A 27,713-nucleotide genomic window follows, 5' to 3' on the forward strand; every position below is an offset into this window, starting at 1 on the left:
AGCGCGCGGGGCCACGTGACCACCGGGCCACGTGACGCGAGCCCCATTCCCCGCTCTTTCCCCCTCGCCCCCCAGGGTCCCAGGACGCAGGTGACAGGCTGAGTGCAAAATTACGAACGCTGTGCCGGGCCTGCTGTGGGCTCGGAGAGCGGTGCTCTTTCCTAAACGACTGCAGGGTAGCAGGAGTGGAATCAGAATGGTCACCCACCAGATAGCTTCGATTAGGCCTAGAGGATTTTACCCATGCGTTAGATTTAAACTGGCCCTAGGAGTTGGAATTCAGGGCAGGGCGATGGGTTTGTTTAGTTTGGGGGTCACCAGAGGGACCCCTAATGTCGCGGTATTTCCAGCCTTGGAAACCCTGTAGAGTCTGAATGTGAAGCAACTGGAGGACATGGGTTTGCATTGTTTTGCTTTCGAATGGCAACAAAGATAGCGATAGGAAGGAAGAGTGGGTCGGTTTTGGAGAATTAAGGAGATTCTCTGGTGATTTGAAGAATGACAGATGAAGATGAGGAGTCGAGGAGGACCCGGGAGGGAATGGGGTTGTTGGTGGGGCCAGGTACTGAAATCAGGGACATCCTGGAGAGGAGCAGGGTTGGGGTAAGGGAGTTAATGTTCTGTTTGAGGATTTTATGACGTGAGGTTGAGCTGTCATCTAGACAGATGAGTATATGAGTCTGGAGCTCGGAAGACGAAGATGTGTGGACCAACGGTGTAAATAGGCACCATAAAATGGGCCCACGACGGCACTGAGAATGAGAGTAATGTGAAGGAGAGTAGCTTGGCCAGTAAAGCAGGAGGGAAACCAAAATGGAGCCAAGACAGGACAGCATTTCAGGGTAGTCAGCGATGTAAACTGCTGCTGAGAGTGAGCCCTGACCCATGCATGTCCCGTCAGAGAAGCTGTGAGCATGACAGACGAAGTCTCATAGGTGTGTGGGGACGGACAGATGGAGAGGTGAGGAAAAGTAGGAGTAGATGTTACCTGTGTCTTCTGAGGGGTCTGGGTTTGGTTTTGTTTTGTGTTTTAGAGTGGGTGGAGTAAGAAATGGCACCATGGCAGGGGCCAGAAGAGGTGGGTTCAAGAGATTTATTTGTATAGGACAGGTGACACTAGAGCATTTGTGTTGCTCTTAGGAATAAACCAGTATTAAGCAAGAGACCAGTGAACCCAGAGAGGAACAATGACTCCTGGAGGACACCCTTGACCCTGAAAGGAGAGGACTGTATGAGGCTCAACTGTAAAGGGATGGCTTAGACCAGCCCAAAAAGGGACCTTTGCTTCCGCCTGAGAGCCAGGCCCAGGAGCTCTGGAGCATCACTGTTCCACAGTGGTCATTGTTGCTTAGCAACCGGCGTCCAGCAGTATTTCAACTGAATTCCTAATTAACAGTTATTTCCACTAGTGCTAACTGTTCCCATCGCTGCTTTCCTTCTTCAAATCTGTTGCTTCCAACTCTTTTGTTGAAATGCTTGAATCTGAAAAGCAACGTTTTTATTCCCTGTCCTGTTTGATGGTACGTGTCATGAGACATGAAAAGAACTACATGCCACTGGGTGAGGCTGGGTTTTCTAAAGAAATAAAACCAGTGACACTCATACAAGTATAGAAAATAAATTTATATCAAGAAAATGGCCCACATCGCTGCAGAGTGGAAGGCCGAGTCCAGCTCAGATCCACGGGTCAGGTGCTGAGTTGAAGCTTCGTCCCAACTCATAGCTGCAAATGCCCGGGGAACCAGGAAGCCGGAAGATGACGCAGGAAGCAGGAGGACAAAGTAAGAGCTGGGAAGACTGCAGGCCTGTGGAAGCAGGCGGCCGATAACTACACAGGAGCCAGGCCAGCAGGAGGAAGAATGGAGAGCACGAACCCTCCAGTCTACATATAGATGTGAAATAGGTCCCAAGTAGACGTTATCAGGTTCTGACCTGCACCTTTGAGGAAAGCATTCAGACTCTGAGGAACCTGGGCGGCTATGCTGACACAAAACATCACAGTCAGAGTCAAGAGGGATGTAAGAATCTCACCCGTATAACAGGGAGGGTGCTAAGACTTGCAGGACTTAGATCTTCAGGGTTCCTCCTCAATGAATTCCACTGCCTTGCCCACTTCTCTGCTGTCTCCTAGCTATTTCAAACTAAGCAAAACTCTTCCTTCCATCCTGTCACCCACCCAGACACATCCATTCCTCTCTTAGTTCTTATTATGAGAGAACATGCTGTTATTAGCCACCCAGATCAGGCCTTAAACCTCAGAATCATCCTGGATTTCTCCCTCTTCCAAAACCACCACATAGATAAATGTTGGGTGCCATCAAGTTGATCTTCAACTCCTAATGACCCATCGCATTACAGAGCAGGCGTGCCCCATAGGGTTTCCTAAGCTGTAACCTGTATGGGAGCTGATGCCCCAGGTCTCTCGCGTGCAGAGCAGTTAGGTGGATTTGAACCTCCAACTTTCTGATTAACAGTCAAGTGTTTAACCATGGTACCACCAGACTTCTTAGATACCTAATTACAGCTTCCAAAATATTTCTCCAATTCTTCCACTTTCTTGCATGCCCAAGGGCAAGCCACCATCATCCTTCCTTGGGATCATGACAGGCACCTAACTGGTCTCCCTGCTTTTTTTTGGACCCACCTCTTAGCCAGTCTACAAACAGCAAACAGTGAGTGAAATTTTGAGGCGTATATCGAATCAATCCAGTCCCCTGCCTCCAATACTCAGAGGTTTCTCATTGCATTCCCCTGCCAGCTGGGGCTGTTCTCCATTTTTCTTCTAAATTCTGTGCCTCTGCTCAGAGTGCCCTTCTTGCCCTGACGCCTTCCCAATCTTGCAAGTCAAGGTGTGTTTCCTAAGTAGCATTCATCACACCACTACCCAACTTCCTTCTGGGTTTCCTGCTCCCACACAACCCTCCTAAGTGTCTCCTCAGCAGGAACTAGATGTTTGCTGACTTTCACTGCCTCTGCAGGAGGCTCCAGGGTTGAGATATTCATCTGTTTCCACAGAGCCTGGCATAGTGCCTGCCTGGCATAGAATAGGCATGAAATAAATCTCGATGAGTAAGATGATTTGTCACAAGCAGATTCTCCATATGAGACTCAGCCTGTGCTTTTAAAATAATCATAAAAGCGGAGGGAAGTGGGGAGCTAATAATAAGTACAAGAAAGAAGAAAATCGCTCTCACGTCCTCGCTTCCGAGATTACAAAGAAAATGGCGTAACAACGGTTGTGCTAAGAAAGGCCGCAGTCATGTGCAGCCCATTCGCTGAACCGACTGTGCCCGCTGCGTGCCCAAAGACAAGGCCATTAAGAAGTTCGTCATAAGAAACATAGTGGCGGCTGCGGCCGTCAGACATTACCGAAGCACGACGCATACGTGCTTCCCAAGCTGTACGTGAAGCTGCATGACTGTGTGAATTGTGCCATTCACAGCAAGGTGGTCAGGAACCAGTCACGTGAAGCTTGGAAAGACGGAACCCCCCCACCTCGATTTAGACCTGCAGGTGCTGCCCCACGACCTCCTCCAAAGCCTAGGTAAAGATTAGAAGCGGAAGAAAAAACAAACCTGGAAGGAAATAAAATGGAAATTGTTCTTTAAAAAAAAATGAAAGAAAATATTCTAAAATGGATTGTGATGATTGCACAACTCTTTGATATGTTATAACTACTGAGTTTTATGATATGTGAATTACGGCGATAAAACTGTTCAAAATAAAAATAACAATAAAAGACTAAGCAACCCATAAAGATCGCTCTTGACCGGGGTATTCATTTTCCAGGGCTGCTGGAACTAAAGACCAGAAACTAGGTGATTTATAAAAACAGAGCTTTTCCCAGGTCCAGTGGCAAAGTCTAAATCAGTGTGTGTCTGTCCATTCATGCTACCCTTTAAGTCTCTAGGGAAAGGTCCTTTCATGTCTTTCGCATTTCCTGGAAGCCCCAGGCCTGTAGATGTATCTTCACATGGCTATCCTTCTTCCGTTTCTCTGCATCTCCTCTCTTTTATAGGGCACCGCTAGATTAGATTAGAACACCCTACTCCAGTACCATCATGCAAATGCACCGATTCTTCTGTTGTCTTCATATTCGGCGTTCAATTTTCACATGCACTTGGAAATACCCTGGCTTGGGTCATGCACGCCTTGTTCTCAAAGTAACACATTTGCTTTTCAACACTTGGAAGAGGCCTTGTGCAGCAGATTTACCAAATGTAAAACGTCATTTGATCACGTGACTGCTACTTTCATGAGCATTGGTTGTAGATCCAGGCAAGATGAAATCCTTGACTTCAATCTTTTCTCCATTTATCATGATGTTACCTATTGGTCCGGGATTATGAGAATTCTGGTCTTCTTTACACTGAGTTGCAATCCATACCCAAAGGCTGCAATCTTGATCTTCATCAGCAAGTGTCTCAAGTCCTCTTTCAGCAAGCAAGGTGATGTCATCTGCATTTCACAGGTTAATAAGCCTGCTTCCGATCCAAATGCCACCTTCTTCATATACTCCGTTTCTTGCATTATTTGCTCAGCATTCAGCTTGAACAAGTCTAGTGACAGATGCAACCGATACATGCCTTGCTTGATTTTAAACCTGCAGTATTCCCTTGTCCTGGCAACTGCCTCTTGATCCATGTACAAGTTCCTCGTGAGCACAATGAAATGTTCTGGAATCCCCATTCTTCTCAAGGCTTTGCATAGTCCGTTCTGATGTCACGGGTCACAAAAACAATCTGCATCCTAGTGAACTGGGTAGTGCCAGACTTAAATGCTTGCAAGTGGCGATCTGAATACAGGTTTATCTGCTGGAAATCAAACCAGATTCCTAATTGAAAGGATTCAATCTTGACCCACCTCCTAGCCAGTGAAGTACCACTGCCCCTTCTTTTCTGAGATAATCTCACTCAACTCACTGCCATCGAAGTCGAGGCCCACTCATGGTGCCCTAAGACACGGTAGAACTTCCCCTGTGGATTTCCTAGTTTGTACCTCTTCCTGGGAGTAGAAAGCCTTGCTTTTCTCCTGCACTGAGCAGGTTTCAAACCGCTGACTTGGGGTTAGCAGCCCCACAGGTAACCCACCATACAATCCTATACTCAATTCGTAACCCGTTATACTATACCCAGATACTGTATTTTGATACATGTAAACTTATAACAATGTTTATTGTCCCAACTATAGGGAATTTTCTAAATGAGAAATGATTGCTCTCCTGCTAGAACACCACATGGCAACTTCCATTCCCAGAGAGAAACCCAAACGGGCCGCGGCTCAGGTTTTATTCAGGAAATGTTGGGGGAAGAAAAATATGGCAGGCATGGGAACGCGGGGCGCATTCATGGCACTGTGCACGAGAGTAGAACCGGACTGTGCGCCCCTGGCTGTGCCCGGCGCGGTGCCTACCAACGCCCAGCCCGTGGCTCTGGGCGTTGAATCCCACTCCTCGCCGCCCACAGCGCGGGGCGGACGCCCCCGAGGCTCCCCGAGCCTGTCTGCGCGGAAGCTCGCTTCTCCTGCGGAGCACAGCCCAACCGAGCGCCTCTGGGCCGCCCGGTCTGGACGTGGAGACGGACGCTCACGCGAAGCCAGAAACGTTTCGGCCCCAAGGCCCTCCAGGGCAACGCCGGGCGAGTTCCCCGTCACCATGGCAACGCCGCCACCCGCGCAACCGGCCGGGGAACTCGAAGTCCCATAACCGCCAGCGGCTCCAGGCCGCTGTGGTTGGAAGGGCGCGGGGCCGCGCGGGACGGGCGCTTCCGCTTTCCCGCAGCGTGATTGGCTCCCTGCTCAGGAAGGCGGCCAATGAGAGCGCTCGGGGAGAGCCGCGAGGGCAATATGGCCCCTTTCGCCCGGTGACGGTTGGAGCCACTGTGTTGGGTCTCATGGAGAAGCCCAGGGGCGTCGAGGTGAGCCGGGGAAGGCGGGACCCCACGGGAGTGGCGCGGGGCCCCCGAGCGCTTCGCCCGAGAGCCCTCTTTGGGCTTTTCCGAGGCGCCTTGAGAGTGGAGGGTAGGACGCTCGGCGAAGCGGGGGAGGGGGCAGAGCCTGGGCAAGAGGGGTGGGTCTCGCTTTCCTTCCCCACGACTGGCCTGCCCGTGGGGCGAGCGCTGGAGAAAGGAGCAGCCGCCCTTGAGCCTCCGGTCCCAGGATCTGAGCTCTCCCCGGCTTCCTTCCTTTCCTCGTCTCGTGGTCACGTTCTTTTAAGAACGTGTAGCTTGTCACGCACATCCCTGGTGCGACTGTGAAGGGAGGTTAGTGTTGAAGGATCACTCGCCACGTGCCTTATCTCCCCGTATTCGGTGCAGTCTTATCATTTCTTTCCTAAAGTTCGTGCATCTGAGGCTTAGAGAGGCGCTGCCGCTCCCCAGGAATGTCCCACTCCAAGCCCGCACCCACCCACCTGCTTTCCCGGGAGAGTGAAGGAAGTGTGCACAGAATCTGCCAGGCTTCCATACCCCACCTGCGGACTTTCCCACGCTCCTGTGACCAACCTGTAACCCACCCACTCTTTCATCATTTGGCTTCTGGGCACCCCACAATTGAATTCAGTGTTCTCCCTACCACATTTAGACCTGTCATTGCAAATAGAAAATGGAATCGCTCCAAACATTACATTGTCAGAGTGCTGAACTGGAGAGGAATTAGAGCAGCTCCCCCTTTATTTCTGCAGTAGAACTATACCCTGTGTGACCCCATCCTTGCAACAGCTCTCTAAACCAAGGCTTCTTCGTTTGGCTGACGCATGAGGGGACCTGGGGAAGGAAGCAAGATTAAATAGCGTGCCCCAGCTACAGTTAGTGTGTAGGGTCAGCATTCACGTCCTGCACATCTGATTTGAAAGGCCATACTTTTGACTGGGCAATTTCTATTTTCTCTAGACTTGCTGGAAAGTTTTTTTTTAAAAAGCTTTTTAAAACCAAATGAATTACTTGATACAATTAACTTTGTTTTTAAAAACATTATTATTATTTTTAACATAACCAGTAGTGATGATAATCAAAAGCACCCCGGTGGTGTAGTGGGTTAGGAGTTGTACTGCAAACGACAGGGTCGGCCGTTTGAAACCACCAGCTGCTTCTCCAGAGAAAGATGAGGCATTCTCCTGTAAAGGGTTACAGTCTCCTAGAAGCTAACCTTTGCCATATTGGGTCGCCGAGAGTTGGGATCAGCACTTTGACAGTGTGTTTTTTGAGTTTGGGAGAGAGACTTTTGACCCCTGGTTCAGAGCTTAAACTCTTCACTTGGCTATACCTTTTTTACTGGAAGCCAGGTAGGTATATCTAAAGGTTTTGTTTACATCACAAATATATTTGAGCACACTGAGGCCCAGGGAGATTAAGTAACTTGGTCAGGCACTCAGAGCTGGTTAGGATCAGAACTAAATCCAAAACTGTGGTACTTAGCTCAATACCATTATTATCTGTGTGCCAATTGCCTCCCCACAAATCCTTGTTGATACAATCTGGGTCCCCGATGAATTGCCTTTCCCTGACGTAAACTGTGTTCGAGTTGCTCTTTTAGTGAACACGTGCTGAACAGGAAGATGGGGTTTCTTGCACGCCTTGTAGCTCATGATCATGAGGTGTCTTCCATAGGGTATTTTCACAATGCTGTTTCCTATGTACACCAGGTAAACGACGTCATTTTTACATTCACACAGGAACCTGGTGAATTCCTAGCATTTATTTTTCCATCCTTGTAAAGGTGGGACAAAGATGTGGCACTCCGCTTCCATCAAGTATACAGGCTTGGAAACCCAGTGGGGCAGTTTTCCTCTGTCCTGTAGTGTCACACTGAGTCGGCAGTGACCCAAAGGCAATCGATTTGTTTATTTGTTTGAAAGCTCTTGAGTTGTGGGGAAATAGATGAACAGGAATCATGATCCTCCGGTAACCCAGAAAGTATTGATTCAGCAGACCTGGGGAGGGGGCCATCCTTCCCACACTTTGAGCCCATCGTGATTCCTCCTCGCTTTTTGTGTCATCCCGCCTCCAGGAGACCCCCTCCTCAGAACCCATGGAGGAAGAGGAGGAAGATGACTTGGAGCTCTTTGGTGGCTACGACAGCTTCCGGGCTTATAACAGCAGCGTGGCCAGTGAGAGCAGCTCCTACCTGGAGGAATCCAGCGAAGCAGAACACGAGGCGCGGGAAGCAGGGGAGCTGCCCACTTCGCCCCTGCATCTGCTGAACTCAGGGACACCCCGCTCTTTGGATGGCAGCGGTTCTGAACCAGGTGTGTTCAGAGTGTGTGCTGCAGATGGGAGGAGCCCGGAGGCCCTGGAGGAAGACACGCCAAGGGCCACTGGGGCTGTTCGATCTGATATCAAGGGATGGGCTGTCTGAGGAGCTGGGAGAGAGACAAGCACCCTGTGTGGCCACAAGAACCACCTCTCTGCTGTCGCCGGATTTCAAGCAATGTTTTCAGACTTCATTCCATACCCAGCATGCACTAAGTAGCAGCCATCAGTTTGTGTGAGCAGCCTCGGGGGCTGCTGAGTCTGGGTGTTGGGAAGAAAGGGCAGCAGAAGTGCTGATTGTACTCTGGGAAGGGACCAGAAACAAGGGGTGGGTTGGAATTGGAGGGGAAGGGAAGGGAAACAGTGTGGGTGGGTTACTGTTGACACCCACAGCCCAGGAGCCAAGCAGCTTATTTCCAAGACAGTAGGTTTCACAGGTGCACCCAAGAACTGGCGGCTCATGGGATTCTGGCTCTGCCTGCTGCAGAAGGGGCTGGGGCTCACCCGGTTAGTGTGATGCCCCTGGTTTGAAATGCCCTGGGCGTTGTGGGATGTGGGGAGACCCTATTGGGAGAGTCACGTGCTAATTTCTCTTCCAGCTGTGTGTGAGATGTGTGGGATTGTGGGCACAAGAGAAGCCTTCTTCTCCAAGACCAAGCGGTTCTGCAGCGTCTCCTGCTCCAGGAGCTACTCCTCCAACTCCAAGAAAGCCAGTATCTTGGCAAGATTACAGGTAAGAGGCGCCTGTGTGGGAGACTCTTCCAGGGTAGCCCGGGTGCCAAGACAGGAGCAGCTCACTCCCTGACAGCAGAGGCCATCTGTGGCTGAGGACCCTGTTTGTGCTCCTCTGAGGTTGGAAAATGAAGATCTTAGACTCTCCAGCTTGAGAGGCAGAGGAACTCATTGAGGGGACTCATTTAAACACAGAGCTGTAGCCTCCACCCAACCCTTTCCCTGTGATCTGTTCGCTGGATTGTAAATCGGCCCCTGGGAGTACTCCCTCTTGTCCCACACCTCAAACATTCTGAAAGGAAGGAAGCAGGAGGCAGGCACAGGGTCTGCGGCCTTCTGGGAGTAGGAAATTGATGCTTTGTGTTGTCATAGGCGCCACCTGGGAATTCTGGCTCAGCCTTTCATGAAGTATTGACAAGAATAGGACTTTGAGAGATTTGAAGGATTCTTAGAGATACATTTTGGCACTCACCTGTTTTATTTTTTTAAAACTATTTTCTATTGTTCTAAATATGTATCTAGTACAACTCTCGCTATTTTCAAAGTTACACATTGCCTGAGGGAGAAGGGAGAATGACTTGCGGTGGGGGGCGGGGGGCACTTCTCCAGTGCTCAGCCTGTGCTCTTTCATTGCCACCCTGGAGAACACCCACCATGCTAGGCCCCAGACATGGCCGCACAGTGGCATGAATGACATGGAACATTTAAATAACGGATGCTTGGGTGTCTCCTCCCAGAGTGGCTGCCTTAGTGGGGGTGGAGGGTGGCCTGGCCTCCGGAGGCTCCCTGGACAGGGAGGTGTGCTGGACAGGAGCTGGAGGGCTGACACCAGAGGGAGGTTGCTGGGCGCCAGTTCACACACTGTATCTCACCTCTGAGAACACTTCTGTGAAACAATCCCTCCGTTTTTTTTTTTTATTGTGGTTTAGTTGATAAGAGCAAATTAGTTTTCCATTCTACAGTTTATACCTTTTTGGAGACTCTTGTCTTCATTTTGTCAACTGCATTGCCCTGGTTTACAAATGAAGACCCGGGAGAGGTTAATAACTGGACTAGGAGGTAAACCTGACCACCTGAACCCCAGGTCTCTCTTCATCCCTCCAGGGCAAACCACCCACCAAGAAGGCCAAAGTCCTGCACAAAGCTGCCTGGTCAGCCAAGATTGGAGCCTTCCTCCACTCCCAAGGGACGGGCCAGCTAGCAGATGGGACACCAACAGGTCAAGATGGTATGATGGTGCTCAGGAGGGGTGAGGAGGGGAGGTGGACAGGACTGGAGTGTGAGGGGTGGAAACCAAGGCCGGCAAAGGGTCTAGACCAGTGATTCTCAACCTTCCTAATGCTGCCACCCTTTAATACAGTGGCTCATGTTGTCGTGACCCCCAACCATAAAACTATTTTCATTGCTACACCTTAACTGTAATTTTGCTACTGTTGTGAATCCTATTGTAAATATCTGATATGCAGGATATATTAGACGACCCACAGGCTGAGAACCACCTAGCGTGGATTGCAGCAGCTTCTGCTGGGTGTTAGAGAAATGACCCCAGAAAACCCCTTCCAAACCAAACGTACTGCCATTGAGTTGATCCCAACTCATAGCGACCCTATAGGACAGGGTAGAACTGTCCCCGAAACTTTCCAAGACTAACTTTACGGAGGAGAAAGCCCCACCTTTCTCCGTGGAGCTGATGGTGATTTTGAACTGTTGATCTTGCGGTTAGCAGCCCAATCAATGTGTAACCACCGTGCCAGCACGTGCTATCCTGGAGATTCAGAAGCCCAGAGTGACTTCTTTGACTCCTCTCTGCTGCCATTCCGTGGCTCCTGGGCAGGGGAGGCCCAAATGTGCTTGGAAGAGGGGTGGGAAGAGGCAAGGAGTTACTCCAGTGAGCAGGTGTCCCAGATGCTAAGCCAATCAAATGTAGGGCTGAGCCGGCCGCTCTCACACTGGTTGGGCGTGTGGAACTCACCAGCCTGCCCCCTTCGGACAGGGTGGGGCCAAGGGCAGGTAGGGGTAGGGCCAGGGGTTTGAGTTTCCCGCTCTCCCAGCAGGAAGAAGGGTGAGGCGTTTCCCCTGAATGCTTCCTCTAAGTCGCCTGCTGGTAGCCTTTAGATTGGTTGCTCTTACTGGTCCCCATGGCCACCTGTGGGACAGGCTCAGGAGCTGGTAAGTGGGTGGGGAAGGGGTCTGGCTCCTAGGAAGGCTGCAGCCCTTCCCTACCCTCCCCTACCCCTGCTTTGCAGCACTGGTCCTGGGGTTCGACTGGGGAAAGTTCCTGAAGGATCACAGTTACAAGGCTGCTCCTGTCAGCTGCTTTAAACACGTGAGTCCTGGGAGGTGAGGGGTGGGACGAGGTGGGAGCTGCTGGGTCTGGCCCTCACCCTCTTCTCATCCACCTACTTCGGGTAGTGGCTCAGGACCGGGCAGGCCCGTTGGCCCGTGGCAGGCAGATACCAACACCTCTGAAACCCACTTCTGCCAAGGACTGGGCCCCCGCATCGAGATACACCAAGGGGTGGGGAGGCCCTGGCGGGCTGGCCTCAGAGGGAAGGCCTTTTTCCTGGGCAGCTGGAGCCCAAGGGTCTGTAGGTATCAGGATGCCCAGGGTAGCACTCTTGCTTTGTCTTTCAAACCAGTTTTCCAGACGAGGGGAGGCTCCTCCTTTCTGAACTGGCCCAGACCTGGGACTGGCTGGGGCTTCACTTGGCTCCTCCAATTCCTCTTCTTTGAGTTGCTAATGAAGAAACCTTCTTTGGTCCGAATTCCATAGGGGATTTCAGGGGGAGTACACCGGACCACATTTATTAACACTTGTTCCAATGTGTTCTGCCTAGAATCCACTCCCCCTGGCTTGCCAACGCCAGGCATGTGCTTGGCTGGAAGTGGAACCAACCAGGGGGATGGGTGGGGCTACCTGACTAGCTAGGGGGGTGGGCGGGGCTACCTGACTAGCTTTGGCCAGGGCTGACTAGGCAAAAGGTGGTGACTTCTGCCCCGGGGAAGGAAAAAGATCCTAAGTTCAGATGTAATTTATAGTCCTGAACTCTTGACCCTATTGGGCGAGTTATTGAGACTAGCTGTAGAGGAGGAGAAAGCCCCTCTTTGCGCCTACCTCGCAACCACTATGCCGTGAGGGCTCCTGTATGTAATGTATAAAGACACATTCAACTTTTTTTTTGCCCCCTTTGTCCAATTCTTTATTTACAATATCTCACTATCTATAATTCTTTTTAAAATTATTATTAAGAGATCACTTTATTATGGGCTCTTACAACTTTTATAACAATCCATAGGTTCAGTGTATCAAGCATATCTATACATATGTTGCCATCATTCTTTTTTTTTTTTTTTCTTAAATTTAATTTGTTCATATATAAGGTTTTTTTATATACAATCAGTATGCATTGTAACAGTTTATATTAAAAGTCAATCAAGTTTATCTAAAAGGTTACCTGGCTGCATAGGACATTTGACATTAGTATTGCCACAGGAAAAGGAAAACAAGTGGATTTACAATAACTTTTGGCTGTTTTGGATTCTGAGTATTCGTACATCTACCCTTTAAACTAAATGCATCTGAAAAAAGATGTTTCCAGAGCATGCAGTTTAAATATTACATATAATATCTCACCATTTTATTACTACACAGTATGACTAAAAAAAGGGGGGGTTGTGGCATGTATCTAATAAAATATTCAATATAAAAAGAGGACCAATGGAGTTAGCCATCATTCTTTTCTAGACATTTACTTTCTGTTGAGTCCTCTTTTTACCCTCTCCCTCCCCACACTCAATCTTTTATTTATTTTTAAAGCATTTTATCCCACAATCAATCTTAAACAGGATAAAGACAAATCATCCGGACTAGGGAGACCATCAGCACAAGGTTTAACAGTGTCTGAGGATTTGTAGAAACACAGCCCCTTAGCTGGGATCTGGGGGAGCAAAGGAGAGTGTCACAGAGCATGTTGGGTGGCAGATCTGTTTGTCGAGTGGCAGGCAGAGCTCCAGCATTGGGAAAGGCACCCTGATTGATGCGTATACTGTTTGAGTTTACAAAAACTTACAAGATTGGTTCAGGGCCTTCCAACCCAGACTGTCAGGACTACTTGGCCTTAATACCCTAAATTCCATCAAGGGCACACCCAGCCAAGCCCCTGAGGGTGAGCTCCCCTGCTCTCAGGTGGCTAGGACAGTTTAGTAGTCCACTTTGGTACAGACTCTGCCTCAGGGCAAAGCTTTTCACATTGCCCATCAGTGGTCAGAAAGAATTCATTGAAAGTTGAATCAATGTGGAGACTCAAATATGGATTTAGGGCTCACACCTTAAAACCAGAGCCTTCTGTAAACATAGTGCTAAGCATTCTAAGCTCTAATACACTTCCACCAGAAGCATCGAAGTTCTGTTGACAGCAACCAAGCAATTAAAAGACCCAACCCACAGCCATGTCTTCAATCCCAGCTCCTAGCAATCCTGTAAGAGAGGGTAAAATTGACCCTACCTTAGGGTTTCCCAGACTTTAAGATTTTATGGTAACGGACAGCCTTATCTTTATCCCTCAAAGCAGCTGGTGGGTTTGAGTTGTTGACGTTGTGGTTAGCAGCCCAGTGCTTAGCTCACAGTGTCACCAGGGTTTCTTGTTTGCAGCAAGGTGAGCATTAAATATCAAAGAGGCAGCCACTAAAGATGAGCCTAATACTGGCAGTTGGTGTTTTCACAGAGGCGGAGAAAGAGGGGGCCAGGCATAGTGCATGGACGCAAGTTCTCTGAGGGGTAGCAGGTGGTGCTGTCAAATGTGGGGGTGACAGTGCTGGCCACAGCAGTGGGAGGGCAGAGGGAGGTGGTGGTTGTGCAGATGGCAATGCAGGGTAAGCAGAGGGAGTATTGGCCACTCTTGGAGCCCCAGGCAACCAAGGGCTTGAGCCTCACCAAGGTTCATACAGTCCCAAGCTGGTCCTGTAAATATCAGAACTCAAGGCCACCTGACTCCAGTCCCTAGCCATCACCCCTGGTGACCTGGAAAAGTGTGTCTAGGTGTACAGAGCCATGGCTCCTGAAGCGGACGGTCGGCCTTGGCTGCTGGCCTCAGCAGCTCTCCCACCAGGAATCTCTCACCCCCAGGTCCCGCTCTATGACCAGTGGGAGGACGTGATGAAGGGGATGAAGGTGGAGGTGCTCAACAGTGACGCGGTCCTCCCCAGCCGGGTGTACTGGATCGCCTCTGTCATCCAGGCAGCAGGTGGGCATCTCGGCAGGATCTCCCCTAGTTGGGTGGGCAGCAATCGGCCTAGAGCAAACCTCTGTCATCCAGGCAGCAGGTGGGCATCTCGGCAGGATCTCCCCTAGTTGGGTGGGCAGCAATCGGCCTAGAGCAAACCTCTGTCATCCAGGCAGCAGGTGGGCATCTCGGCAGGATCTCCCCTAGTTGGGTGGGCAGCAATCGGCCTAGAGCAAACCTCGAACTGGAGTGTGGGCCCCTTTCTCCCATCCTACCTGTCTCCGCAGGGGCCACAGGTGGGCACATTGGGAAGCCCTCATTTGTCAGGTTTACTGGGGACGCTGAGGCAGTGACCATTGCTTCTTGCCCGGATGCTTTCCGAATAAGTGGCCGGCTTTGTTCTGGCTGTAACCAGTGGAGCCTGGGCCCTGTGGGCGGCGGGGAGGCCATGGAGGCGAGGGAAGGCCACTCCTCGTCATCCCGCCTCCCCTTCCTCTCAGGCTATCGGGTGCTGCTCCGCTACGAAGGCTTTGAAAATGACGCCAGCCATGACTTCTGGTGCAACCTGGGAACCGTGGACGTCCACCCCATCGGCTGGTGTGCCATCAACAGCAAGATCCTGGTGCCTCCTCGGAGTGAGTCCAGGGGAACAGCTCCTGCCCTGTTTCGTTGGCAGGGAGGGGGCAGCTTTGTAAGAGGAGGAGGGGCCTTCTGTCTTTATGGAAGAACAGATGGACCCTGCTGATCTCCTGCCTTTCCCTGCCAGAGGCCCTGGGGCAGGGCCAAGATGCGCTGGTCAGAGAGGCAGCAGTGCACTGTCCAGGCCTGTCTCCTGCAACCGGGGTTCTGCTTCTGTCTCTGCAGCCATCCACGCCAAATTCACCGACTGGAAGGGCTACCTCATGAAGCGGCTGGTGGGCGCCAGGACCCTCCCAGTGGATTTCCATATTAAGGTCTGGCAGTGAGCACAGGAGGGGCTAACGTGCTCCCTACCATCATCCCCCGGGGCTTTCCTTCTTACCTTTTTGAAATAGACTCTATTTCTCAGACAGTGTTGACCATGATGACCAAGAAACCCTTACGGAGCCATGCTTCTCTGAAGTTGTGGTGACTTTCATGGAAATGATGCGGGATGCCGGTCCTCCTGAGCGCCCCCTTCTGGCTCCGCATCCCTCATGTTAACATCCTGCCCTCCCCTCTGGTGGTGCCTTCTGAAGACCAATTGAGTTCCCCGTTTGGGTTGTGTACTACTCTGTTACTGTCGTTGGTGTTGTTAGGTGCCTATGAGTGTGCACACAGGAACGTAACCCTGCCTGGTCCTGCACCCTCCTCACGGTTGGTCTTAGGTTGGAGCCCATTGTTGCAGCCACTGTGTCTATCCATCTTGGATTGAAAAAAGGTCTTCTCCTTTGTTCACTGTCCCCTCCACCTCACAGGGACCGGTCCCTGTAGTGAGACAAAAAGTATGGCCATCCTTGTCTCGTAAGGAGCACTCTGGCTGTACTTCTTCCCAGACAGATGTGTTTGAGATTTTGGAAGTCCATGGTAATTTCAATATTCTTCACCAGCACCACAATTCAAATGCATTCATACTTCTTCTGTTTTGTTTTGTTTTTAATTTATTATTCAGTGTTCCAACTTCCACATGCAATGTGAAATAGCCATGACTGAAAATACCATGGCTTGGGTCAGGTTCACCTTAACCCTCAAAGTAGCACCCTTGCTTTTCAACACGTCACAGAGGTCTTGTGCAGCAGATTGACCCACTGCAGCTCGTCATTTGATCTGCTTATTGATGCTGCTCCCATAAGCATTGATTTTGGATCCCAACAAGACAAAATCCTTGATAACTTCAACTTTTTTCTCCGATTATCATGATCTTATCTGTTGGTCCAGTTTGAGGATTCTGGTCATCTTTACATTGAAGGCTGCAATCCTTGATCCTCATCAGCAAATGTTTCCGGTCCTCATCACTTTCAGCAAGCAAGGTTGTGCCATCTTCCTATCTCAGGTTGTTAATAATAAGCCTTCCTCCAATCCTGATGCCCCATTCTTCCTCCTCCATGATATCTTTTGTGATGATTTGCTGAGCACTCTGATTGAATAAGCATGGCGAGAGGATTCAGCCCTGTGCCACACCATTCCTCTTGAATCTGCCAGTCCTCACTTCCTTTGTTGCAGTCATTGTCAGCCATCTTACCACAAGGTCAACCGTTCGAACCCACCAGCCACTCCCTGAGAGAAAGATGACCCTAGCTGCTTCCGTTACGATGAACAGCTTCTGAAACCTGAGCAAGCAGCTCCTCCCTGTCCAATAGCGTCAATATGACTTGGAATCGATGCAACCACAGCAGGTCCATCATTACAGTATTTGACAGAATGGTGCCCCTCCCTACCCCCACCCCACACTACAAATGCTCTGTGCACCACCTGGTTCCCCCAACAGCCTCTGATCTTTGCCTTCTCTATAGTCTTGTTTTCTCCAGCATGGCATAGCCAGTCAGACACCGTAACATCCGACCACTTAGACACCCATAAACGCCTAAGATGACAGCCAGGCTGTAGTGGACCTAAGGGACAGAGCTAGGGAACGAAGTTGCTTCCTGTGCACTCTATGTGTTTCTTGAGTCTCTTGACTGCAAAGCAATTGTGCTGCCGCTGGAGGTAGCCTGTACAGAAGATCTATAACCTATCATGCAGAGTCTTGGTCGTCAAATGCCTAGGGTTCTGGCATATATATATATAATATAATCAGTGAATGCAGCTGCCCACGATGGAGGCCCGTCTGGCTGCTAACTGTATAATCAGGTGTTTGTACAACAGCCAAATCATGTGCCATTCTTTCATAAAATGTATTGTTGACATGAAGCCAGGCATACATGATTGTTACTAGAGTTATGTAACATGTCTCATTTTATACGTGACTTAGCAGTATGCATTTAGGGTTCTTCTGTGTCTTTGGGAGGGGGGGGTTGATAGCTTGTTATCTTGATCGCTGAGTAGTTAGTACTGCAGTATGTGCTGTAGCAGTTGTTGCTTTCTTAGTGACCAAGAGGTTCAGTTGGTGGTTCAAACCCACCAACCATCTCATGGAAAGATTATAGCCTTGAAACTCTATGGGGCAATTCTGCGTTACCTGAGGAAGAACCTGGCATTGGGTTTTTGGTGTAGTAGGTTGCTCATTGGGCTGCCAACTAACTCCAAGGTGAGAGTTCAACTCCACCAGTTCTCTGCCTGTGGAGTAGCTCAGCCTTGGGACCAACTCCAGGGCAGTGGGTTTACACTTTACTGTGTTTCGTTTACTCTTCCATCGGTTGAGGGGCGTCTGGTTGCTCCCAGTTTTTAGCAGTGTAAGTAAGGCCATGCTATGCATTCATGGGTCTTAGCTTTTTATGTGGCTTCTGCGCCTCTCATTTAGTACCATGTACACTCAAGAATAAGCCGACCCAAATATCAGCCGAGGCACCTAATTTTACCACAAAAACTGCATTAAAACTGTGCTGGAAAACTCTATACACAAGTATATGTGGTAAACACCTAGCCCCAGCCGGCGGTGGGGGTGGCAGGTAAGGAACTGCTAGCCTTGTCTCCCTAGCCTCTCAGTGTGCATTCCCCTTGGTAGTTAGGGAGAGTGCCCCTTGCTCCACATCCTTGCCAGCTTTGGGTGGTAGTGGTTTTGGACTGTAGCCATTCTAGTAAATGTAGTGGCTTCTCATTCTTGTTTTGACTGGCAGTTTCCTAACGATGTGCACAGCCGAGCAGTTTGTCTTGTTTGGTTTGGGTTGTCTGTGTCTCTTCAGACCCTTTGCCCAGTTTGTAGTTGATCTGCCTCTTTGGGTTTTACATATCCTTGGTATTAAGTACAAGTCCTTTTTAGCTGATGTGTGCTTTGCACATATTTCTTCCCTGTATTGTCTTCTCCTTTTCTTAGCGTCATTCTCTAAACAGAAGTTTCTGAGTTTAGGGAAGTTGCATTCATCCATCTCTTCTTTTCTGGAGTGTGCTCTGGGTCTTTGTGCCCCAAAAAGCCATCGCCAAATCCAAGGCCACCTGGCTTCCCCTCTGTGCTCCTGTCTTCTGGAAGTTGCAGCGTTGTGCATCTTACACTTCACTCTGTGATCCATTTGTACTTCGATTTTTTTTTTTTTTTTTGTGAAAGATGGAAATTCTGTGTCTTGACTCATTTCTCTCTGCTACTTTAACCCATTCTCCCTGCCATTAATTTGGAATAACCCCCACCCCTGCTCCAAGGCTCCCTTTGGGACAATCTTCAGCACCTTCACACGTCCCAAGATGCCTCCAACTCTGCCACCATGTGTGCCATCTGCTGCTTCAGCCTCTTGCAGGCTCCTCTTTCAGCCACATGGATCATGTCGCAGTCCACCGGGAATTCTCTCTGACCCGGACTTAGCTCATAGCAGCATCTAGCTGTGCATTCATTCAGTGGATTGGTTAAGCACTGATTGTATAATACTTTTCTTTTCTTTTTTAATCATTTTATTGGGGACTCCTACAGCTCTTATCACAACCCATACATGTATCCATTGTGTCAAGCACATTTGTACATATGTTGCCATCATCATTTTCAATATTTTCTTTCTACTTGAGCCCTTGCTATCAGCTACTCATGTTTCCCTCCCTCCCCCGCCCTTCTTCCCTCATGAACCCTTGATAATTTATAAATTATTATTTTTTTCATGTCTTACACCGACTGTTGTCTCCCTTCACTTACTTTTCTATTGTCTATCCTCCTGGGAGGGGGTTATATGTAGATGATTGTGATCAGTTCCCCCTTTCTCCCTCCCACCTTCCCCTTCCCCTCCTGGTATTGCTGCTTTCATTATTGGTCCTGAGGGGTTTATATGTCCTGGATTCCCTGTTTTGTGAGCTCTTATTGGTACCTGTGTCCATGCCCTCGTCTAGCCGGATTTGTAAGGTAGAACTGGGGTCGTGATAGTGGGGGTGGGGAGAAGCATTAAAGAACTAGAGAAAAGTTGGATGTTTCATCAGTGATATACAGTACCCTGACTGGTTCATCTCTTCCTTGTGACCCCTCTGTAAGGGGATGTCTAATTGTCTACAGATGGACTTTGGGCCTCCACTTTGCATTCCCCCTCATTCACATCGATAAGATTTTTTGTTTGGGGTCTTTGATGCCTAATACCTGGTCCCATTGACACCTCATGATCACACAGGCTCATGTGCTGCTTCCATGTGGACTTTGTTGTTTTTCAGCTAGATGGCCGCTTGTTTATCTTCAAACCTGTAAGACCCCAGACACTGTATCTTTTGATAGCCAGGCACCATCAGCTTTCTTCACCACATTTGCTTATGCACTTATTTTATCTTCAGCAATCGTGTCAGGGAGGGTGAGCATCACAGAATGCCAGGTCATTAGAACAAAGTGTTCTTGCATTCTGGGAGTACTTGAATGGAGGCCCAATGTCTGTCTGCTGCCTTAATATTTAACAAATAGATATAAATACATAGATCTATTTCCCTATCTTATATATAAATGTATTTACATACCTATATATGTGCTTGTATTTTTTTTTTTTGCTTGTATTTTTTTTGTTGTTGTTTTATGTGCTTGTATTTAGACTTCTGGAAATGTCCTTTGCTTCCTAGTTCTTCTATTTCTTTTTACTTTCCTCTTGTCCCACTATCATGTTCGGCCTTCGTTCGGGTTTTGGTAATTCCTCTCTGCTACATTGCCCTTGATCAAGCCCCCTCAGGCATCCTATGCCCTCCTCACCATTGATTTTAGATCACGTTCTTCCCTTGTCCCAAGGTTTGTTGACACCCCCCTTACTTTCTTCACCTCCCTCTCTCCCGTGTCCCCCTTGGAATCATTGGTCCCATTTTTTTCTCCTCTGGATTGCCTATCCCGCCTATCTTATCTAGATAGACATGCAGAAACAATAATGAGAACAAAAATGAAGCAAAACATAACAACAAAACAACAAAACCAACAGCAAAAAAAGAAGAGCCTTTAAATAGTTCCAGGTGGAAAAAAAATTTTTTTTAAAATATTTCCAGGTTTGTCTGTTGACCTTTATGATTATTTTCCAGTTGAGTCTGATGGGGCGCCACACCCTGGCCCCAAAGTCTGTTTTTAGTATTCCTCGGGAACTTCGTTGCTTTGCTCCCCTTGCTGCTCTGCTGTGTGCCCTTAGTGTGGTCGGGTCAGATCAGGCACACCTTCCTGCACCATGTCTCCTGTGCTGTCCCCCGTGGCACTATGGGTCAGTGAGGGATGTCATGTGTCGTGGTGAGGCCAGCCCTATGGTCCTCCGTGCGTTGGCTGCTCTGAGCCAGGATATATTCCTCTGGGCTTGTTGGGCCAGGATGTGTTCCACTCTCTCTCCTCCCCTCTTCATTTGCTCCTGATCAGAAGCGCCTCTCTTCCTGAGCTGCAGCTGTAGTGCTGCCTTCTGAAGTGCATTCTTCTGGGAGGAAGTGGGGGAGGGGAGGGGGAGAGATGGGGGACAGTGGGGGGGTGTCAGTCTGTAACTCTTTACAGGAGTAGAAAGCCTCGATTTTCTTCCAAGGAATGGATGGTAGCTTTGAACTGCTGACCTTGCAGATCACAGCCCAACGTGTAAACACAATGCCACCAGGGATCCTTCAATTAACCAGAGCACCTCCAGGACAACCGTGATCTCAGCAGCCAGGTCCGCAGAGAGCGGGAGGACCAGAGAGCTAATATTTAGTCTTTAATGTATGTAATTTATTTCGTTTTTGTGGTTGAGAAGACACATAGCAACATGCACCAGTCAGCCATTTCTGCATGTACAATTCGGTCGCATTAATAGCAGTCTTTGCAGGTCCGTTCATGCCCTCCTTTTCTGCTGTTTTCTCTGCCCCCCACATTAACACCTGAGTTTACCATCTAATCTTTCCGGTTGCTGTTTGAGCCCCTGTGGGAGGATCTTCAAAGAATGGTCAAGACAAACATCCTTTAGCTAGAGCACAGACATTATATGGTGTTAAGTGTATGTGAATTGTATGGTGTTAAGAAGATATGAAGGGATGTTTTTGGTTAAAAGTTTAAAGATGAGCTCAAGGCAATAGTTTCAGCGGTTTGCCTATCCTCTGTGGCTCTGGAAAGCCTAGATTCCATGAGACTTTGATATTCTGCCCTGTATCTGCCCACTTTGGGTACAGAATTCTCAGGTAGCATTTTTATGAAAACGCTCAGAAATGGGCACCGGGCACCATCTGCTCTGCTCTCGGGGCAAAGGAAGCAGTTGTTGGTGGAGCTCGTGAGCCACGCCTCCGTTCCCTGTTCTTCCTGACTCGCTTTCCTCTGCTGGTACACTAATTGTTCCATGGCGTTGGGGGGGCGGGAGAGAACACAGAGCCTGCCACCCAGGAATCTCTGCAGGGCAGAGGAAGGAGATATTTATAATTATAAGAGGATAATTGGTAAAACAGCCTCATTCTGAACCGTGTGTGTGCCTTGAGGCATCAGGGTGGCTCTTTGTTTTCATGAAAAACCTTGTTCTGTAATGGAAGCAGTCGTTCATGAACGTGGTAGAGGTTCAAAGGGACCCGGAAGGCAGGGGCCGGCTTATCTCCTCCCTATTGTCCGTGTGCCAAGCCGGGGCTGCACCACCCCGGGGAGCTCCTAGCCTGTGCCCCAGTTGCCGTGGGCTGCCACCCACACAAGCACTGAGAAAGCAGCATGGGGCCGGGGCTCGATTAGACAGAGCGATGTGGAAGCCACCAGTGGAGGAGGAGGATGGAGTGGAAACTGAAGTTCTGTAACCCACGTGGCACTGGGTGCCGGGAGAAAGGATGCCCTCTTTGGGAACCATGGCGGCTTCTCCCAAAGGAGAGATGAATTTTCTCCTTTCTGGACCTACTGGGAGGAGTCCTGGTGGCGTAGCCACAAGGTCAGCAGTTCGAAGCCATCAGCAACTCCACGGAAGAAAGATGGGGCTTTCTACTTCCATAGAGTTACCGTCTCAGAAACCCACAGGAGCAGATCTGCCCCCACCCCCACCCCCACCCCACACCCCCACCCCCGCCCCTGTGAGTCGACATCGACTTGATGATAGCAGTGAGTTTGGTTTGGTTTTCGGTGGACCTACTGGGTACCATATCTGTGTCACTACAGATGTCAAAAATGGTCTTCATATTCCCCGCATTCTTGCTCCAAAGAACCTGGAAGCTGCTTCTCGGCGGGCCGGGCACAGTGGACAGACTTGGTGGAGCGCCGTCTCGCTGCCCTCGTCTGAGACGAGGCAGACATTGCGGTGGGCAGCTGTCAGGGCCTGAGGAGCAGGAGCTGGCCTCTCATGGAAGAAACAGTCAGCTGCGTGCTTTGATGGTCACCTGGAAACGGAGCTCTTCCCATTGCTCCAAGGGACTGCTCCTGCCGGGTTTGAGAGCTGCTTTTCCTGCTGTGGCCACTGGGGGCTCCCCTTATGGTGTGGTGAGGCCTGAACAGTAAAGGGTCACCACATTCCTAGGCCTTCCCAGTCAGCATTGCCCTGGGGCCAGAAGTGCCCTCAGCCCCCGTCCTCCCTGACCCTTGCCAGGGTCGCTCTCAGGTGCTGTGACAGCAGGCCTGAGCCATGATTGTTCAGGTCAGAATTGGAATTGTGCAGACAGACACGCTATTTCTCTGTGCCTCAGCAGAGGTCAAGGGAGAAGGGGGCGTCAGCAGGAGCAGAGGCAGATGCCCACACCCCTCGAGGCTGAGCCATGGCCATGAGTCCAGGTCGCATAGCCTCAGGCCAGCCCCTCCTTAGCCTTCATCTGATATGGGCTGATTCCCATCAAATCAACTCTGGTAATTGGTGCTGGGCAGTGCCCACACTGTCAGTCCTGGCATTTGCCCTCAATGTCGTCCTGGGAACGGGGCTGGAAGCTTAGCCCCCTGGGCTCCCCAGGGCTCCCAAGGCTGCAGCAGTACATGCCTGTGTCTTTTCAGATGGCGGAGAGCATGAAGTACCCCTTCCGCCTGGGCATGCGGCTGGAGGTGGTGGACAAGGCCCAGGTGTCACGCACTCGCATGGCCGTGGTGGACACGGTCATCGGGGGCCGCCTGCGGCTCCTCTACGAGGATGGGGACAATGATGACGACTTCTGGTGCCACATGTGGAGCCCCCTGATCCACCCCGTGGGCTGGTCACGGCGGGTTGGCCACAGCATCAAGATGTCAGGTGAGTGGGGGCCCCGAGGATCAGGAGGATGGGCTAAGCCCAGGGAAGCGGAGGTCACACTTAAAAACAGAAGGCTCCTCTCCTCAACCCCTGATCTGTGAGAAGCCAACAAGTCTCAAGGACAGCCACGCCCACACCCCTCCGTGGCTGCTGCCTGGGCTAGAGTCTACCCCTGGGACAGAGGGTAGGAGTCACCCGCTCACTTCCCGGGCAGTCGTGGAGAAGGCCCTGCTGGCCCCCTCACCTCCGTCTCTCCTCCACCCCCGTCACCCCGCTAGACAGGCGCAGCGACATGGCCCACCACCCCACCTTCCGGAAGATCTACTGTGATGCTGTCCCTTATCTCTTCAAGAAGGTGCGCCCTCCCCGCTCCGCCCCGGGCCCTGGGCCCTTCCCTCGAGCCCTCCACCGCCCAGCAACCTGCTCCCCTCCTGTAGGTCCGAGCTGTCTACACGAAAGGTGGCTGGTTTGAGGAGGGGATGAAGCTGGAGGCCATCGACCCTCTGAATCTGGGCAGCATCTGTGTGGCGACCATCTGCAAGGTGAGCCCGGCCACCAGCAGGGTGTCCTTCTGAACCTTGCTCAGGGCACTGGCTGGCCCGTTCACTGGGCCCTTCCTGCCAGTGTGCCGGCCTGGCCACGAGGCCCAGTGGCTGAGAGCCAGCTCTACTGCGGGGTCACCACAGCCGAGAGCTCGAGCCCCCGAGGCCCTCCGCGCAGACTTGCTCTCTGCTGCTGCTCTGGGGAAGCTCAGTGCGGATGGTGGTGCCTCCTGGCTCCCACCCCAGCCTGGGGCTGGGGTGCAGCGCCTCTCTGCCGCCACAGGTTCTCCTGGATGGCTACCTGATGATCTGTGTGGACGGAGGCCCTTCCACGGATGGCTCCGACTGGTTCTGCTATCATGCCTCCTCGCACGCCATCTTCCCCACCAACTTCTGCCAGATGAACAACATTGAGCTCACGCTCCCCAAAGGTGCGACTGGAGGGCTGCGGTGCCAACTCCAAAGGGGCTGGGAGCGGGGATGCCGAGCCGCCCTCTGGCAGCCGGTGCTTCCCGCTGTCCTCCCCTCACTCAGCCTCGGAACCTGCTCCCCCAGGGTATGAGGCACAGACCTTCAACTGGGAGGCCTACCTGGAGAAGACCAAGGCCAAAGCGGCCCCACCGAGACTCTTCAACATGGTGAGGGCCCAGCCGAGGCGGTGGCCTTCTCTTCTCAAGAAAACCAGGCCCTGCCAGGCAGACCCTGGGGCCCAGGGAGGAGGTATGCGGGCCCCTTCGCAACCCCTTGTCAGCGGGTCCTCGACTGGGCCCGGAGCAGGCCCTCGCGGCAACTGCCTTCTTCCTGCAGGATTGCCCCAACCACGGCTTCAAGGTGGGCATGAAGCTGGAGGCTGTGGACCTGATGGAGCCCCGGCTCATCTGCGTGGCCACCGTGAAGCAGGTGGTGCAGCGGCTCCTCAGTATCCACTTTGACGGCTGGGACGATGAGTACGACCAGTGGGTGGACTGCGAGTCCCCGGACATCTACCCTGTGGGCTGGTGTGAGCTCACCGGCTACCAGCTCCAGCCGCCCGTGGCCACAGGTATGCACGCTCACGACCCCCACCCTGGGGGCTCTTGACTTGCCTTCCTTTCCTCCCTGCCGCCAACCACCTGCATCGGGGACCGTTCCTAACCCCCAGACTCCTACCCCCCACCCTATAGAACACCTGGCGTCCTTGTCCTTGTGCACCCGGGAACACCCCACCCACCCCAGGAAACCCCACATGCTGTCTCCCCTCCCCCCCCCGCCAGTCTGGGTCCCTTCATGGGGAGTCCTGGGTCATGGGGGAGGGAGAGAGCACAGGACATGGGACATCCCATAACTCCTCTGGGTACTTGTGCTCCTTAGAGCCGGCCACCCCTCTGAAGGCCAAAGAGACCACAAAGAAGAAAAAGAAACAGTTTGGAAAGAAAAGTGAGTGATGCCTCTGACCAGCAGTCGAGCGGGGGGGAGGGGTGCTGGCCCCCCAGGACTGTCCCCTCCCCCACCTCCCCACCCATCTCACCTCAGTAGCTCACTTCGTATCCATCCTCGTTTCCTCTCCTGCGGGTCACCTGTGCCTTTGGTGACCTAGCTCATCCAACGGGGTCTGGCCGGACAGGAGCCAGGAAGAGCAGGGTTGTAGGCTGGGTGCAGTGTGGGGCGTGTCCATCCACCAGGGTGGCCGCCTTGTGGTGGTGACTTGTGCTCAGGCCCACGAAACAGGGAGGAGGAGGAGAAGGTCCAGGGCTGAATGAGTGAGGGTGTGGGTGGTCCTGCAGGAGGCATCCTGCCACAGGCTAGACCTGCAGGCTAGGTGAGGGTGGTATGTGTGACCCCTGGGACACTGGTTCTGTATGTGCACTAGCCAGTGTGCTGTCTCCGTCCCCCACACCCACCCACCTCACACACATGTACGTCCCATGCTGGATCTGACTCCATTTTTATTCAAAGGGAAAAGAATACCACCCACCAAGTCCAGGCCCCTGAGGCAGGTCTCCAAGAAGCCCCTGCTGGAGGATGACCTGCAGGCATCAGGGAAGAACTCCGCCGAGCCCGAGCCCGAGCCCGAGCCCGAGCCTGGTGAGCAGAGCTCGTCCTGTCTGCGCTCAGAGGCGGCCTCCGTCCATCCTCACCTGGCACAGGAGCGGAGAGATAGCGTTTGAAGAGGCTTTCCTGGGCCCCAGCAGCCCGTCTCACCCACCCTCCCTACCTTTCAGCTGAACCTAGTCTCCCCCCACCCACCCCCAGGCTCCTGGGCCCTGTTCCCCTCCTCTGCCCTGTCTTCCAGGCCCTGACACTGGTGCTCGACCAAGTGGTGGCAGACTGGCTGGCCTGCTCTGCTGCTGCCCCTCCCTAAGCCACCTCACCCCCGCCCCCCCTCCCTGCCACCCTTCTTTTGGAGTCTCCACTGTGTGGGTGAAGGAGGAGCCCCTGGATGTGGCCACGCCTGACCAGGCCTTGAGTCCCGAGCTGCCTGTCCCCATCCAGGATGTCAAGCAGGAGGCAGGCGACTGACCGTCCCGCCAGGACATCCCTGCGGCCACCCCCTTTCCCTGCCCCCTGGAGTTTAGAGACTGAGCCTTTTCACAGAAGTTCACCCTGAATCTGGGGGACCAGGCCCTGAAGGACCAGCCTGGGTTCCCTTCATGAATCTTCTCCCCCTACCCCCCACCCCTCACTTCTGCCCGAGGCCCCAACTCATGTCTGAGCAACTGGAGATCTGGGAACTTGATGGGCAGGGGGGGGTGGGGGCAGGTCAGTCACCCCGTGTGTCCTTCCTCTGCAGCCGCTCCAGCACCACCCAGGCCCTGGGGGCTGCCTAGTCACAGCACCCAGCCACACGGGAAGGCAGGGCCGGGGACCGACAGTGTACTGTGTCTGTAAATAAAGGCTGAGGCTGCCTGGCCTGATGGGTGTGACAGGTGCACCTCACACAGGGGCCCTGGCTCCTCAGGCAGCCGAAACACAGAGGGTCAGTGGCCTGTGAGGTGGTCTTGACTGGTTTTCTCAGGCAACCTGAGCACGGACTCCTATCCCCTAGAAAGAACAGTCAGGGAAGGCTGGACTTGATCAGGGAAGGTGGGGGTTGGGGGGCCGGAGGGTTCTTAGGTCAGGAGGGGCCACCAGGCCACCCTTGACACTCCTTTCCCCTCGTCGTCTTTCCTGAGCCCTGCATATAACTTGATTCTCCCTGATAGTCCCTGAAACCACATTCTAGAAGCTCACCTAGTTTCATCCCAGATTCCAGCTGCCATCATGTCTCCCAGTGTGTCAGTAACCCCTCTTCCTAGAGCCTTGGGACAGCAGCGACCCCCTGGCCCCTCCTCCCCTGGTTGCTTGGGCAGGAGCTGCCCTGCCCTGCACTGGCTCCCTCCACCCCCAGGGCAGACAGCTATAGGCAAGTCCAGCTGCCTTCCCAGCCTCCTTTGCCCAAAGAGAAGGAGTTCTCTCTCTCGCCAAAAGCCCTAGGGAGTCCCACACAGTGCAGAAGCTAAGCCTGATGGCAGAGCTCCAAAGTGACACTCAGTGACAGTGGCCAGGCCTGTGCCCTTACTCCTATCGTGTTATGAGCACACACACACACCCTACTCCATGGCCCAGGCAGTAACATACAGACCGGAGCTTCTGTGGAGGTGGGACCTTGGGAAGGAGAAAGCCTACTCAGAGAGCCTTGCTTTTACTCAGGAAGGTGTCTGGCTAAAGACTCATCTTCCCTGTGGCCCTGACAGAAGGGCTTCTGGGTAATGTTTCCTATGCCCTCCTAGCCCTGGGCTCCTTCCTGAATGAAGCAGTGCCTGGGACTCCAGAGCCGCA

At 51.8% G+C, this 27,713-nt stretch overlaps 1 protein-coding gene and 1 pseudogene across 1 annotated transcript; both read left to right on the forward strand.

The window, feature by feature from the left end:
- Positions 1–953: 953 nt before the first annotated feature.
- LOC105978401 lies at positions 954–3,548 on the forward strand (annotated as a pseudogene).
- Positions 3,549–5,839: 2,291 nt separating this feature from the next.
- L3MBTL2 (L3MBTL histone methyl-lysine binding protein 2) lies at positions 5,840–26,875 on the forward strand. The gene is made up of 17 exons (XM_004700683.2): positions 5,840–5,915; positions 8,005–8,242; positions 8,846–8,979; positions 10,083–10,206; positions 11,225–11,304; positions 14,104–14,221; positions 14,701–14,835; positions 15,065–15,153; positions 23,142–23,373; positions 23,652–23,728; positions 23,811–23,915; positions 24,199–24,346; positions 24,471–24,553; positions 24,723–24,957; positions 25,266–25,331; positions 25,851–25,979; positions 26,302–26,875. The coding sequence occupies exons 1-17, from the start codon at positions 5,892–5,894 to the stop codon at positions 26,412–26,414; spliced, it is 2,130 nt and encodes a 709-aa protein (XP_004700740.1). The 5' UTR covers positions 5,840–5,891; the 3' UTR covers positions 26,415–26,875.
- Positions 26,876–27,713: the final 838 nt, after the last annotated feature.

Source organism: Echinops telfairi, unplaced genomic scaffold (assembly GCF_000313985.2).
Source record: "Echinops telfairi isolate 266 unplaced genomic scaffold, ASM31398v2 ScPeMD7_2;HRSCAF=8, whole genome shotgun sequence".
NCBI classification, from domain to species: domain Eukaryota; kingdom Metazoa; phylum Chordata; class Mammalia; order Afrosoricida; family Tenrecidae; genus Echinops; species Echinops telfairi.

Excerpts from the sequence above, each read along its gene's own strand:
- L3MBTL2 (XM_004700683.2), top strand. The coding sequence starts at position 5,892 with ATGGAGAAGCCCAGGGGCGTCGAG. Across the intron at positions 8,980-10,082 it reads GTATCTTGGCAAGATTACAG|GGCAAACCACCCACCAAGAA; the intron begins GTAAGAGGCGCC and ends TCATCCCTCCAG. Across the intron at positions 23,374-23,651 it reads CCACAGCATCAAGATGTCAG|ACAGGCGCAGCGACATGGCC; the intron begins GTGAGTGGGGGC and ends TCACCCCGCTAG.